The 16,528-nt window shown below is 42.3% G+C and overlaps 1 protein-coding gene across 6 annotated transcripts in view; it reads left to right on the forward strand.

Annotated features, from left to right (window-relative positions):
• PROM1 (prominin 1) overlaps positions 1–16,528 on the forward strand; it is a 120,008-nt gene that overhangs the window by 4,019 nt on the left and 99,461 nt on the right. For all 6 annotated transcript variants that reach the window (XM_008577657.1, XM_008577660.1, XM_008577661.1 and 3 more), the window contains one exon: positions 2,632–3,059. In XM_008577657.1, coding sequence (XP_008575879.1) covers positions 2,840–3,059 — 220 coding nt within the window. In that variant the 5' untranslated portion in view covers positions 2,632–2,839. The remainder of the gene's footprint in view (positions 1–2,631; positions 3,060–16,528) is intronic.

Genomic DNA, 16,528 nt, shown 5'->3' on the forward strand with positions numbered 1-16,528 from the left:
CCAAAAAAAGAAACAAAAAAAAAAAAAAAAAAAAAAAGAATAAATGCTTGATACGACTTTGAAATATGGAAAAATGACCATTTTTTGTTAGTCCTTCCCCCACTTTATTTCAGCCATCCTTTCTTGAGTGCTTACTGTGTGCCAGGCCCTGGGATACAGAGGTGATTAAGTCAGGGACTCTGCACAGCAGCGGGTATAGACCAGTTCAAAGCAATATGAGGAGACATTTGGGGAGCTTTTACCTTACATCTGTTGTCCTGCACTTGTGTTTGGGAAGTCTGATGTGTCCTTAGAAAGTGGCATGAATTGGCCAGCAGGTACTCCAGAGACAGTGCCAGACAGTTCTTGAACTTCAGTTGTCTTAAGAATCAGTCATCACAGAAGCTGGTTAAACTTGCAACTTAATGGGCCACATCTCAGAAATTATGCCTGGTAGTCTGCATTTTAAATAAATAGCCCATTTTATGCTCATACAAATGAGAACTTCCCTGGATTTTATGCTGGCAGTTCCGTGAGCTGCTCTCAGTGGCATTTGAGACCTAGTGGGGTTTAATAGGTAAGTACTCAGACCTTCTCTTTTGGCACAACCAATTGAACCCAAGAAGAAAATCTTTTTTTGACTTTAATCAGTTGTCTAGTGTTTCATAATTAATGAGATTTTAATATTTTCTTAAAATTTACTTTAAAACTTAAGAGGGACCACACTTTAGAGCAAGATGTAAAGAAATCTGGACGTGTAACTCCAGTTGCTGTCTAACTCAATTGACATCTCTGTCTCTGCAGAAGTGAGCTGCGGTGTTTCCTTTCATTTGGGATTTCCCTCCTGCTGCTTTTTCACTGAGGGAGTTTGAAGCCTGTTTATTCATAGCTCTCCAGGCTGAGGCTTGGTGGCATTACCGGGAAGTGAGCCTTTCTCAGCAGCTGAGCCTTTAATCCTTCCAGCTGCTGTGCTTGAGGCTCAGCTCCCTCGCTGTCCTTCAGGAAAAAAACAAGATAAGGTGTGAGTGTGATATGTGTGTGTGTGTGTGGTAGATGTTCAAAGGGAGCCCTTTGGAAGCAGTTACCAGGGTCATGGTGTCTATCGATGGAGGGCCGAAACTGAAGCCTGGGGCAAATGAGGTTGGTACTGGGAGCCACTTGGAGATCCGAGAAGTTCATTTGTGAAAGGGAGAGTTTAGGGACTCTACTGGTAGCTCTGTGCAGAAGTAACTGGAGTGGGATGGGACTTAGAAGACGAGGCAATAGGTTAGATATGAATGATCATCTTCATTCAAGTAGCACATGAAATCTCACCTCTTATCTGAAGCTTTCTTTGATTTGGAATATCGGTGTTGGGTCTTCTGGCTCCATGTAAAATGTGTCACTTTCTTGATTGTCCCTCCTTCCCCTTCTCACAGCATGTGTTTTAGGAGCTCCCTGTATTATCTTGAAAGTTGGTAAATATGTATCTAACTTACAAAATGACAGCAGCTTGTTCCAGAACACCAGCACAGAAAGAGAGGAAGAGCTAGGCAACCAGATCCTCCTTCTAGGTTGTGCTGATTCACCTAGCCTCGTGAAATGGCGCGAGGAGACTAGTTTACCTGTTTTGTATATTCAGCAGGCTCTGTGCCGTGCCGTGCCCTGTGTTAGGTTTTGGCATGGAAAGATGAGTAGGACAACATGCTTTCTGTCTCTTTCCCTCCCCAGACACTGGAGAGGTAGCTGATTTTAGGATTCCTGCTCTTCTCTGTCTCCTGGGTGGTGTCTTAGGGTGAAAGTTTTTATCAGATTATTTGATGAGCTTATTAGAAAGACAGGTTCCATCTTGTGAATCCTCGAACTGGTCAGCCATCAAACAAACAAGCAAGTGAAAAAACAAACAAAAAGAAAGATTCCAGTGTCATATGGCTTTAGTTTTGACCTTGAGGCCATGCCCTTCCAGTTTCGGTTGAGGGTGAGGTGGAGAGGGGGATGTTTGAAATGAGATCAGTGAGAAAATAAGTAGAGTATCAGGCACAGTGGGATATGTCTATAGACACAGGGAGAATAATAGAAAGTTGGAAAAAAATAAGCATGTAATTGATAGTTGGGGGCCTGTGTGCTCTGACTGGAGCCTGAGAGGGAGGGCTCTGCAGTGACGGTTGGTGTCGTGGTTAGAACTTTAGCACTGAAGGCAAATTACTGAGTTTGAATCTGGCCCCACCATTAATTACCCATGACCTTGGGCCAGTCACCCAAATCTTCTGTGTGTCAGTTACCTCATTTGTAAAATGGGAGACAATGCCTAACCTAAACAAGATCCTACCTATGAAACATGTAGAACAGTATCTGGAATATAGTAAGTACTCAATAAATTTTAGTTTCCATGACCACATTACCTTCTGTACGCTGCCTGGTGTTTCATGGACTCATAGAGGCTCTATTTTCTGAGTCTGGCCCCTTGGGGAAGGACCTTCTGAGTCTGGCCCCTTGGGGAAGGACCTGGCTTTTGTGCCTGTGGCTCTGGTGCAGGCTGTATGTTTGGTGTCCACCCACCCAGATTAGCTGAAGGACTTGCTCTATGGTTTTGCAGCCTTCTCTCCAGGGCAGGTTCTGGTGCAGACAGGTTGCATGTGTTAGTGACTCTGCTACCATTTCTCTCCTTGCCAGGGATGGTACCTTGAGTGAATGACACCCTTGGAGAACACTCTTCTGCGCCCTTGCCGCAAGCCAGCCCAGCCAAGAAACTGAAGACTCAGCAGATCCAGGGCCTCACTGCACCCCTTCTGCACAGGAGCACTGCTGTCTTCCCCGAGGCTTCCAGCTCTGTGGAAGGAGACACCCAGTTCTACCTCATGTTTGGGGGATCTTGCTAGCTATGGCCATCATACCTGGCTTACTGCTGCAGCTTGGGCTGTGCTGGAAAACCATTTCAGCAGGGCAGTCTTCACCCACAGATGCTTCTGGGGATTTGAATTATGAGTTGCCTACATCGAATTATGAGACCCAAGACAACATTACATCTGAACCCACCGACATTCTCTTTCAAATGGTGCGGCTCTTTCTCAAAGTGGTGCAGCCGCATGCTTTCCCTGAAGGTAAGTGCTGATTGCAGGGAAAGACGGGCTTTGTCTTCAGACACATCCACAATACTGTTTTTTAATGACAATACATTTGGTATGTATTGTATTCAATATTCTAAAGTATGAGGTTCAAAGAGATTCATTTGCACAGTAGCAGAAAGTGTTTAGACCAATATTAAGAAGACTTTGTACTTGGTGAAAAAGGTTGGCAGGAATATGATAAGAAAAGGTACCAAACTATGTTGATACGTTGGTTTTCCAATTCTTTACCTTTTTTGGGGTTCTCTTTTGTTTTGGTTAAAGCAATGAATTATTCTAAAGCACACACCAATGGTAAAAATTAGGGGAAAGTTAGGGTAAAAATGCAAAACTCTGTCATCAGATGAGAAGTTAATAATTAACTGGCATCTGATGGCCACGCTACCTCTTAAAAATTTAACTCTCTGCTGCAAAATGCAATTTTGACATTGCTTAGGGCAAGGACAGGCCTGTTCAAACCTGTTTACCAGATTAACTGTTTGCTAAAGTTCTAAGATATTGGGTGTGAGGAAAGGCAGAATGGCCTCTTTCCGGAATTTTCACTGCGTGGTGCTTTTTTTCTGTATGCACAGCTGTTTATCATTTTAGCCTTCTCACCGTGTGAGCTCACAAGTTTTCAGGGGTATGTGTTTGTAGGAACAGGATTATGAAAGTGAAATAGTCTGTAAGAAGTATCTACTACTAGGGTTTGGCAACCTTAAATTTTGACTGGATTAATGTTAGAGCTGACCTAAGCTTGTTCTTTAAACTACAAAGATTTGAATACTATCATTGATTATAAAATTTATAGTAATATTTATTATTTCCCTTAGCTGGTCAGCTGCTGTTCATAATAGGCTTAATCGTGTTAATCGTGTGTGTGTGTGTGTGTGTGTGTGTGTGTGTGTGTGTGAGAGAGAGAGAGAGAGAGAGAGAGAGAGAGAGAGAGAGAGAGAGAGAGGGAGAGAAGAGAGAATGTATTTAGTGAACCTCATCACTTGTTTGGATTATGGGGAGTTTATAGATTTTCATTAAAATATATTTTGTTGAATTTTTTAATATTTGTCTTAGATTAACTAATTAAAACAATCTGAAGAGTAGCTGCCATTTTTTTTGTCAGTTTAAATTCAATTCAGTGAACTGGATTACTCCGAGCCCTTCTTGTGATTGAAGAGAGCCCTGAACGAATGCCCCTTACTGTTTTTCTCGCTGCTTCATGGATCAAATTTGGAAATCTAAGAGACAGAAGTAGGAAATAAGCTCAGTTTATTTATTAACATTGAATACAAATTCACTGTTCTGATAGATATCTCTTAGTTTATTTGTAGACTTAATATGTGTTGTTTAACAAATAAATACCTACCAGTGTTTTTAGTATTTGCTTCTTTTTTTTTTTTATGAAAGACATAGAGATCAGTTGTTTAACATGAATTTACAATGACTTCTTCAAAAACATTGGGAACCTCCCTATGTCTCATTCTAAGGCATACCGTGTAATTAGTTAATTCCATAATCTCTTTCCATATGTTGTTCTGTTTTGCTCACTGTAGACTTCATGGGAAGGCTTCTTCTTACTTATTTTATAAGGGAAAGCAATACTTTTTAAAGCCATCATTCAAATGATCAGGTTAGAAGACATCCTTTAGCTTTACATAAACCTTCTGATGTGTTCTAAGGTCTTTGAAGTCTGACAACATTATTAGTCTAGAAGTAGGCATCTGAACAATTTAAATCCTAATGTAATCTGAGGGTGTTAGCCTAGTTTGTCTCTTGACCTTCATCAGTACTTATTACCTTGGAGAAAGAAATTTCTAAAAATTTCAGCAGTAGATAAGAGCAGACCAGCATCACCCCTTTGGGAGGAAAAACTATTAGGTTGCTTAAAGAATATAATATTGAATTTAACAAATGACATCTTGGAGTGCTGGTTTTCTTCCACCATCCCATTTTTTTTTAATATTCTTTCACCCAGTTACTAGATTTCATAATAGTCTTAAAGTGTCCACTGGGTGCTTTGCAATGTAAAGGACATGTATGAGACAATCATAGTTTTCTCATTTAGGGCCATTTCACAGGTACCAAATCATAGGTAGATGTCCTCATATTAGAAGATGCGAAAAACAGAACAAAACCCCCCAAACAAACAAGCAAACAAATGAGAGAGATTGTTCCCATTTTTATTTATTAGTGTAATTAGCTTAGTATATTAACAAAACAGAAGCCTTCAGGACAAGTCCTCTATGGAGTAATGTCTTCACAGAAGATGTTATCTCATAGGTATAATCTCATTTGAAAGAGGAGAGATGCTTTGAATGCACAGTTCCAGTGCAGCTTGATGAGTGGAAGAGAAGGGATGGCTCTGCAGCCTGGGTTCCCTCTTTTCTTACCACTGGACTGGGGAGTTTTTCACTTTTATATCCTATGTCCAGCCAAAAAGGTTTACCAGATTTTGCATTTGAAACTCTGAGAGAAGCCCATGTTGTATCTTTAATCAAAACAAGATGGAAAGGCCTTGTTTATCTGGGACTTGAGACAAAGCCCTCCTTCCTGGGCAGAAGAGATTGGTTTAGATCAGACCAGGAACACAGGTAGCCATATGACCCAGCAGAGTATGTTCTAGAACCTGGTGTGGGTATTTCACAAATGTTAGTCCTGGCCTGAGGCTGCAAGAGTGATGTTGTACACTGGACTTAGGCTCTCTGAGAAGAGAGCTATGCCTTCCATTTAGAGGAGTTGTTTGTTCATTCATTCTAACCAGAAAGGGCGTGGACGGCAGGATGACCAGGGGGAGTTCAGGAGAGGCTGTTCTGGGAAGAGGGAAGAGCATGTCCAAAGTGAGGAGATGGGTGTGTCTTAGTGAACATTTTAGTGCTTTCGGGCTGCTGTAACAAAATACGACAGACTGGGTGGCTTAAGCAACAGACATTTATTTCTCCCAGTTCTGGAGGCTGGGAAATCTGAGGTCAAGGTGCTGGAATATTTGGTGTCTAAGGGCCCATATCCTGGTTTGTAGATGGCCACCTTCTGGCTGTATGCTCCCATGGGGGCCCACCTTTATTACCTAATCTAAATCTAATCACCCACAAAGACCCCACCTTCAAATGCCATCACCTTGGAGGTTAGGGCTTCAACCTATGAATTTGAGGGACACAAGATATACAGCCCATAACAATGGTGGGGGTAGATGGGTGCTCATGGAATAAGTTGGCCAGGGCTTAGGAGAGCCGAAGCTGGAGGCCCTTGACTGCCACTCCAGGGAGTTTTGTAGAGGGAAGGAAGGTAAGGCAGCATGCAAACAGAGGTTTCATTCATTAGAAGAGCATTTATTGGAAGTCTCTGCTCTCTGTGGTACACCTTGCTGGATGCTGTGAGCCAGGGTGTAATAAATGGAACTGGGTTTGGGGAAAAGGTCATGACCGCAGGGAAGTGGAGGCTCTAGCAGTGGTCCAGAGGGCAATATTCATGAACTTAGAATAATGTAAAAGGTAATGGGGGAAAACAGATTCAGTATCCATTTTATGTCCAAAGAACTTAATTTAAATCCTAGCTCATGCCTGTTACCTGCTGGGTGATCTTGGCCAACTTGTTTAACTTCCCAACTCTCTTTTCTCTTAGGTGCAATATGACTGTAATTATAACCCACTTGCTGTAGACTGGATGCCTTCCCCCAACCTCATTGAGGCTTAATCTCCACTGTGACTGTTGAGGGTGGGAAATTCTGTTACAGTAATTGAAAGGTGGGGCCTTGAAGAGGTGATTAGATTTGTAGCACCATGCCATAGAGAATGGGTTAATAATGGTCAGGGGCGTGGTTCTGAGGGCTTTGAAAGGCGAGCACGAAGAGTCTGTCCCTCTCTCTGCTCTGCCATTTCGCAATGTGATATTCTGCCATCACTGTTGCCACCACTAAGGCCTTCACCAAATGTGTTCCCTGGACTTTGGACTTCTCAGCCACTGAAATTTATTCGTTTTCTTTATAAATCACCCAGTTTCGTGTATTTTGTTATAAGCCACAGAAACAGACTAATACACCACGTTATAGCTTTTATTTGTGAGGGTTAAATGAGGCAACGTGTGTAAAGCCTATGTCTAAACCTATGCCTGAAAAGCACAGAGAAAAATTCTCAATAATTGTAATAATTAGTATTAACTTCATTATTTTAGAGGAAGATTTGATGCCAAGATTTGTGTAGGGAGGAGACATAGGAATAAGGAAGTGTCTTCTGGAGGGATCATTAAAATGTCCTTACTAGGCCGGCCCGTGGCTCACTCGGTAGAGTGCGGTGCTGATAACACCAAGGCCACGGGTTCGGATCCTATATAGGGATGGCCGGTTTGCTCACTAGCTGAGCGTGGTGCTGACAACACCAAGCCAAGGGTTGAGATCCCCTTACCGGTCATCTTTTAAAAAAAATAAATAAATAAAATAAAATAAAATGTCCTTACTGCTGCTCCTTTGGGAACATTCTCTGTGGAGTTGCCTTGTAAAAAGCAGTTTTATTACTTTTAAAGTTAAATGAGCCGTGTCCCCTCAGCAAGCCCCACAGTAACAGATGTGGTCTAGAAGCCAAGGCTTGGATGCCATGCTAGTTTACTGAGTGGTCTTTACTTCTCTGCAAAAACATCTACATCTCACAAGCTCTTATTTTCCTCTGCTTTGTTGCTCTTTCCTGCTGCCCCCAGTATCTGCTGCCTCCTCCCACCCCCCTGCCTCTGGCCTGCCCCACTCCTGCAGTCCTCATGGTAGAGAACCAGGCCACCGATGTCGTAGGCTTCAGGCCAGCTTCCTGGAGAGTGTCTGGCAATTCCTTCTTTTCCAGTCCCTATTCTAAATTCCCAGGGAAAGCCTCTGCCCTGCCTGGGCCGATCACCAATCATGGACCCACTGAGTGACTGTGGCCAGGGTTCCACTGTGTGGGCCTCGCCACTGCGAGCCATCATCATCATCACCATGGCTTCAGAGGCAGAGAGGGGTGGCTTCGAGGAAAGAGTGGCCAGACAGACAGCCCAGTAGGTGTGTCTATGCCGATGTCCACATCCACATAGACTTGGGCTCCAACACCTGTGTGTCCTGACTTAATTCTGACAAAGCCAGCATTGTGTCCTTTAGATCAGGTGACTCACATTGGCAATGGGCCTGCCATAAATAAGGTCATGGAGGGAAAGAGCTAATAGCTATTGATCCTCTGTCCCCCGTGTCAGTCGGTTTGCTGGGCAGCCTACTGCTGTCATCTTGTTTCAGCCCGACAGTCATAATAGCAAACACTATTATGTGCTTTGCTAAGTGTTAACTCGTTTGATTGTCCCAACAACTTTGGGATGTAGACAATGATGGTAGATGGTGGTATTTCGATTTATTATACTCCCCTTTACAGGTTGGAAAACTAAATCAGGAAGAGATTACATGTTCAAGGCACATACTAGCAACTGGCAGATTGAGAAACCCTCATATCTAGGACTAGTTATTTCTTATATAATCCACAGCTACCTTGTGGTTAATTTGTTTTCCTCTGATTTGCTGTGGTACTTTTAAAATGACCATGGGTTATTATGGAAAATAGGAACAGTTTTCACATTAAAAGCATGCATTGTAGATTATCTGATGTGGATGGTGAGTAGTGTCATTTTCAATTTTATTTGGCTGTGATGAATTGACTTAAGTTATGACCCAGATCTGAGCCATTCTAATGGAGTAAGCAAAGGGAAAAAAAACTTCTTTTTAAAAAAAGTTTTATAAAGGCCAAGAGATGCTTTTAGTTTTACAAAAAATCTCTAAAATTATTCTCCACCTTGTTTTGGTATATTTTTTAAGTCAAATTTTAGGATGGTTGACCTGTTTCTAACAGTATTTTCATCTGATCACATATGCACCCGGGATCTGGTGCATGTGGGAGTGAGATGGGTAAGTGGTAGATGTGGGGTAGAGGGAAGAATTGAGCTTGGGTTCCATGGAATTTGAGATGCCATTAGCACATTATAGTAAGTATGAAAGCTCTCTCTGTTGCAGGCAACAGAAACCTATTAGCTAAGATAGTAAAAAAAAAGGAGATTTATCATCAGGATCCCAGGTCGGCTCATGGCACTCGGTGAGGGGTGAGCCATCAGGGACTAGACCTCGCTCTTGGGACTCTCTGCTCCCATCTTGGCTCTTGTCTGCACCTCCACCCTTGGTGCCTCCTCGCACCCCTCTGTCTCCGGCCTCCCGCACTCCTGCAATCCTTATGGTAGAGAACCAGGCCACCGACGTTGTAGGCTTCAGGCCGGCTTCCTAGAGAGTGTCTGGGAATTTCTTCTCTTCTAGTCTGCATTCTAAATTTCCAGGGAAAGCCTCTGCCCTGCCTGGGCCAGTCACCAATCATGGACTCACTGAGTGACTGTGGCCAGGGTTCCACTGTGTGGGCCTGCCCGTGTGATCACTATCACCATGGCTTCAGAGGCAGAGAGGGGTGGCTTCGAGGAAGGAGTGGCCGGACAGACAGCCCAGTAGGTGTGTCTATGCCAATGTCCACATAGACTCAGGATCCAACACCTGTGTATCCTGACTTAATTCTAACAAAGCCAGCATTGTGTCCTTTAGATCAGGTGACTCACATTGGCAATGGGCCTGCCGTAAATAAGGTCACAGAGGGAAAGAGCTAACAGCTATTGATCCTCCGTCCCCTGTCAGTCAGTTTGCTGGGCAGCCTACCACTGTCATCTCATTCCAGCCCGACAGTCATAACAGCAAACACTATTATGTGCCCACTTTAAGGGATTTAGATAAATCAACAGCCCTATGAGCTTCGAACTATTAGTATCTCATTTTACAGATGAGGAAGCTGAGTCTCAGAGGACTAATAACTTGCCCTTGGTCCCACAACTGCTCAGTGGCAGAAGCAGGGTTTGAGGACAAGCAGGCTGGATTTAGAGTCCAAGCTCATAATCACTGCTTTTATTTTGCTGATAAGGAAAGTGAGACTCAGAGAGGTTAAGGGAATGTCCCAAGGTCACACACACACCGATGACTTAAGAGACTGAGTGAAGACTTGACTCAGGGTCCTGTGACTCCCGAGCCTGAGCTCTTCTCCATGTGCTGCCCATGTTGCCTCCGTGGAGGAGGAAATGTGCTGGACATCACCAGTGACCGTGAGTGTGGGTGCGTTTGGGTGGGGGGTGATGTGTGCACAAATTGTAATGAATACTCCTAATCCTTCTTATGTGTTTTCAGCTTCATAGGACAGCTTTTGTAGCTAACCTGAAAAACTCATCCTGTGGACTATTATCCCCTTACCTTGTCTACCATGTCTGACTGAAATGCGGTGCTGTGTTTCCATAAGTAAATAATAGAGTCAGGCTGTGTGCTGCTGGGAAATGTCCTGCGAAAGACACAAGAAGAAAAGCTTCTTGCTCTGCTGATCCCCAGTGATGATGTCCTTTCAGGAGGACTTCAAATCCATGCAGGGAACAGGAGAGGAAGTATGAGTGTAAATAAAGAGGGGCGCCACAGCAACAGCTGGATGCAGCCAGTGTGGCATCAAGCCTGACTTGTCCACTGGGGTTGAGCAGAAGTGAAGGCTTAAAATCTGCGCTTGGAGGAGCAGCGGCAAAGTGCGGTCCTCACAGGGTGGTGCCAGGTCACCCACAGAGCAGGAGGGACATTACCAGTAGAGGTGGCCACATGCCCTCTGCCTGACTGGGATCTAGATTCAGAATTAGAGCCCCACGCTCCGAGTGATGGTGAAGAGCCCATGCCCTGGAGCCGCTGCCTGGGTTTGAATCCCAGCTCCGGTGTTTACTAGCTCTGTGATATGGGGTGAGTTACTTAAACTCTCTGTTCCTTAGTTTTCCCTCTGTAAAATAGAAATACAGTTAGCCCTCTGTATCTGTGGGCTCCACATCCACGGATACAGGGGACCAACTGGGGAACTCCAGCATCCTCACATTTTCATATCCACAGGGGTCCTGGAACCAGTTCTCCCTGGATGCTCAGGGACCACTGTAACAATAATAGTTTCTACTTTTTGGGATTATAATAATTAAATAATAATATTTATAAAGCACTTAGAATAAGTGCTTGATAGATAGTAAGTGCTGTATGAGTGTTTGTCAAATGAAATATGAATGTATAAAATCCATATTTATTAAAGGTATTAAATTAATCTCAGGTCTTGGTGATCAAATGGACAAAAGAAGTATTTATTTGACCCTCACTTTATTGGTTTCCTAGGGCAGCTGTAACAAATGATCACAAACTGGGTAGCTTAAAACAGCAGAAATTTATTCTCTCACAGTTTTGGAGGCCAGAAGTCTCAAATCAAGGTACGGGGAGGGCAGTGCTCTCTCTGAAGGCTCTGGGGGAGAATTGTCCTTGCATCTTCCAGCTTCTGATGGCTCCAGGTGTGCCTTGGCCTGTGGTAGGATCACTGCTGTCTCTGTCTTCACATGACCATCTTCTGTGTCTCTGGGCCAAATCTCCCTCTTTTTTTCTTTCATAAGGACACCTGCCATTGGATTTAGGGCCTACCCTAGTCCGGGATGATATCTCAAGAACCTTGATTATGTCTGCAAAAACCTTTTTTCCAAAAAAGGTCTCATTCACAGGTTCTGGGGCTTAGGCCTTGGGTATATCATTTTGCAGGCCACCACTCAGCACACTGTACCTATTATATTCTTGTTTAGTTCTCCCAGTAACCCCACACAGCTCAGAGATATTAAGTAATGTGCCTAAAGTTATATTTCTAGACAATAATGGAAACAGACAGAAATCTGTCTGATTCCAAGTGCTTGCGTCTCAATTCTGCAGATATGTAGTGGGCTCCTAGTGGGTGCCCACCTGGGCTGTTGTGCAGATGGTGTTGACTGGGTTACCCTGCTCTCAAAAGGCTGACATTCAGCTGAGGAGACCCCCACCTATACAGTCATCTGTGACACAGGGCAGAGTGGTCCACACTCACTGTGATGTAGGAATAGTGTGCTCACTGCTGTCCAGAGGAGGGATGAGACATGGTGGGCAATCAGAGAACTGAGCTGTGAGTGTGTGGAAGAGTTCAAGGAGCAGAGAGCATTCCAGGTGGAGGGAACTGCGCAAGCAGAGGCCTGACGGATGCAGGTTGACCTGTGGGCTCATAGGAAATGGTCTGGGGAGCAGTGAGGCTGGAGCCCTGCGTGTGTGGGAGGTCATTAAGGCATGAGCCTGGGAGTAGCTTGTCGGCAGATGGCAGACAGGGTCTGCAGTGTCATTCTGACATGTCTGCATGGGGTTCTGTAGACAGTGGAGAGTGGGCACTACTCAGAGATCCTGTAATCCTGACCAAAGCTTCATGAAGGAGACCATGGGGAGTCTGCATCATCCACGGAGCCTGTTTCAGGAAATTCTCGTGTATGTTTGGACATTAGTGGCCTATCTCAGTGCTACTCAAAGTGTGGTTCTCTTTATCATGTTCCTCTGTCCTCTGCATTTCCAGGGAGCTTGCTAGAAATGCAGATTTATTGTGCAACCACCTACCTACTAAATCAGAATCTCCTATTTTTATGGAAACATTATTAATTATACATATTTGTGGAGTACAGAGTTGAATATCAATACCTGTGTACAATATGTGATGATCAAATCAGGATAATTAGAATATTCATCATTGCAAAATGTAATCATTCTTTGTGACCATTAGCCAATTTCTCTATTGGTTTATTTTTTAGCTCCTACTTATGAGTAAGGATATGCAGCATTTCTCTTTTTGTGCCTGGCTTATTTCATTTAACATAATTTTCTCCAAGCTCATTCATGCTGCTGCGAATGGCAGAATTTCATTTTTTTTTATGGCTGAGTAGTATTCCATTGTGTATATACACCACATTTTCCTTATCCGGTCATCCACTGATGGACATTTAGGTTGGTTCCATATCTCGGCTATTGTAAATAAAGTTGTGATAAACATGGAGTGTAGGTATCCCCTTTAGCGTGATGATTCCCATTCCTTTGGGTATACACCCAGTAGTGGGATTGCTAGATTATATGGTATTTCTATCTGTAGATATATGAGAAACTTCCATACTGTTGTCCATAATGGCTGCACTAATTTACAGTCTCACCAACAACATAGAAGGGTTTCCCTTTCTCTGCATCCTCACCAGCATTTGTTATTCTCTGTCTTTTTGATAATAGCCAATATAACTGGGGTGAAATGATATGTCAATGTGGTTTTGATTTGCATTTCCCTGATGTTTAGGGACGTTGAGCATTTTTTCATGTACCTGTTGGCCATTTGTATGTCTTCCTTTGACAAATGTCTACTTAGCATCTTTGCCCATTTTTTAATCAGATTATTTTTTTACTAAGTTATTTGAGTTCCTTGTATGTTCTGGAGATTAATCCCTTGTCAGATGTATGGCTTGCAGATATTTTCTCCCATTCTATAGGTTGTCTTTTCACTCTATTGATTGTTTCCTTGGCCGTGCAGAAGCTTTTTTGCCTTGTATAATCCCATTTTATTTTTTTATTTTGTTGCCTCTGCTTTTGAGGTCTTATTCATGAAATCTTTGCCCAGTCGTGCATCCTGAAGTGTTTCTCCTGTGTTTTCTTCTAGGAGTTTTATAGTTTCAGTTCTTATATTTAAATCTTTATCCATTTGGAGTTGATTTTGGTATGTGGTGAGACATATGGGTCTAGTTTCATTCTTCTACATGTAGATACCCAGTTGTCCCAGCACCATTTATTGAAGATGCTGTCCTTTCTCCAATATATGTTCTTGGTGTCTTTGTCAAAGATCAGTTGGCTGTAAGTATGTGGATTGACTTCTTTGTTCTGAATTCTGTTCCACTGGTCCATGTATCTGTTTCTATGCCAGTACCCATGGCTACTGTAGCTTTGTAGTATAATTTGAACTCAGGTAGTTTTTTTTTTTTTTTTTTTTTTTTGTCTTTTGTCTTTTTCCGTGTCCGGCAACGGATCGCAACCCCTAGTGTTGCCCCCGTACCAGACCGGGGACCGGCAACGGGATCGCAACCCTCGGCGCTGCTCCCGCGCCCCGCTGAGCGGGAACCGGTCCGCATGTGGGATCCGAACCCTCGGGTGGGAGCGCTGCCGCGCTTCCCAAGCGGCGCACTACCCATTGCGCCACCGGGCCGGCCTGAACTCAGGTAGTTTAATGCTTCTGGCTTTATTTATTTGTTTATGCTCAGGATTGTTTTGGCTATTTGGGGACTTTTCTTGTTCCATATGAATGTTAGAATGTTTTTTTCCTATTTTTGTGAAGAATGTCATTGGTTTTTTGATGGAGATTGCATTGAATCTGTAGACCACTTTGGATAGTATGGACATTTTCACAACACTAATTCTTCCAATCTGTGAACATGGAATGTCTTTCTATCTTTTTGTGTCCACTTTAATTTCTTTCAGCAGTGATTTGTAGTTCTCATTGTAGAGATCTTTCACTTCCTTGGTTAAATTTATTCCTAGATATTTTATTTTCTTGATAGCTATTGTAAATGTGCTTGCATTTTTGATTTCTTTTTCTGTTAGTTCTTTGTTGGAGTGTTAAAATGCTACTGATTTTTGTGTATTGATTTTGTACCCTGCAACTTTACCAAATTCATTTATCAGCCCTAAGAGTTTTTTGGTAGAATCTTTAGGTTTTTCTATATATAGGATCGTATCATCTTCACACAGGGACAATTTGATTTCATCTTTTCCAATTTGGATGCCTTTTATTTCTTTCTCTTGCCTGATTGCTCAGAATAGTACTTCCAATACTCTGTTAAATAGAAGTGGTGGGAATGGGCATCCTTGCTTGGTTTCTGTCTTAAAGGAAAAGATTTCAGCTTCTCCCCATTCAGGATGATATTGGCCGAGGGTTTGTTGTGTATGGCTCTTATATGTTGAGATACTTTCCTTCTATACGTAATTTGTTGAGAGTCTTTATCATGAAGGGATGTTGAATTTTGTCAGATGCTTTTTCAGCACCTATTATAATCGCGTGGTCATGTCCTTGATTCAGTTGGTATGATAGGTCACATTTATTGGTTTGTGTATATTGAACCATCCTTGCATCCCTGGAATGAATGTCACTTGATCATGATGTATAATCATTTCGATGTAGTGCTGTTTTCTTTTTTTTTTTTTTAAAAAAAGATGACTGGTAAGGGGATCTTAACCCTTGACTTGGTGCTGTCAGCACCACGCTCAGCCAGTGAGCAAACCGGCCATCCCTATATGGGATCCGAACCCGGGGCCTTGGTGTTATCAGCACCGCACTCTCCCGAGTGAGCCACGGGCCGGCCCGATGTAGTGCTGTTTTCTAATTGCTAATATATTGTTGAGGATTTTTGTTTCTATGTTCATCAAGGATATGGGATGGTAGTTTTCTTTTTTTGTTATACCTTTTCTAATTTTGGTATCAGGTTGATGCCAGCCTCATAGAATGAGTTTGGGAGAATAGCCTCTGTTTCAATTTTTTAGAATAGTTTGACAAGGATTGTTATTAATTTTTCTTCAAAGGTTTGGCAGAGTTTAGCAGTGAAGCCATCTGGTCCTGGGATTTTCTTTTTTTGGAGACTGCTAATTACGAGTTCGATTTCATTGCTCATTACTGGTCTGTTCAGGCTTTCTATTTCCTCTTAGTCCAGTTTTGGCAGTTTGTACATGTCCAGAAATTTGTCCATTTCTCCAGGTTTTCAAATTTGTTAGAGTATAGTTGTTTATAATAGTCTCTAGTGATTCTTTGTATTTCTGTGGTATGGGGCGTAACGTCTCCTTTTTCATTTCTGACTTTTGTTATTTGGGTGTTATCTCTTCTTTTTTTAATTAGTCTATCTAATGATTTGTCTATTTTACCTTCTCAAGAAACTAACGTTTTTGTTTCATTGATCTTTTGTATCATTTTTGGGGGATTCTATTTCATTTAGTTCTCCTCTGACAATTATTCCTTTCTGTCTACTAATTTTGGGATTAGAATTTTTTTGTTTTTCCAGTTCTTTGAGTTGTAACTGTAGATGGTTTATTTGAAGTTTTTCTATTTATTTATTTATTTTTGTGGCTGAACTGTATGGAGATCCAAACCCTTGAACCTGGTGTTACAACACTGTGCACTAACCAACAGAGTTAACTAACCAGCCCTAAGATCTTAATTTTTTTTTTTTTTTTTTTTTTTGGCTGGCCAGTATAGGGATCCATACAAACCTTTGACCTTGGTATGTCTTCCTGTTCTTTTGATGTAAGCATTTATTGCAATGAACTTCCCTCTTCATACTGATTTTGCAGTATCAATAGGTTTTGGTATGATACGTGTTTATTTTCATTAGTCTCAAGAATATTTTTGATTTCCTGTTTAATTTCTTCTTTGACCCACAGGTCATCCAGGTGTTTATTGTTTAATTTACATGTATATGTATAGTTTTCAAAGTTTCACTTATTATTGATTTCTAGTTTTAATCCATTGTGGTCTGAAAAGGTACTTGGAATTTTAAAAAATTTGTTGAGACTTGATTTGTGA

This window comes from Galeopterus variegatus, unplaced genomic scaffold (assembly GCF_000696425.1).
Source record: "Galeopterus variegatus unplaced genomic scaffold, G_variegatus-3.0.2 Scaffold1559, whole genome shotgun sequence".
NCBI classification, from domain to species: Eukaryota; Metazoa; Chordata; class Mammalia; order Dermoptera; family Cynocephalidae; genus Galeopterus; species Galeopterus variegatus.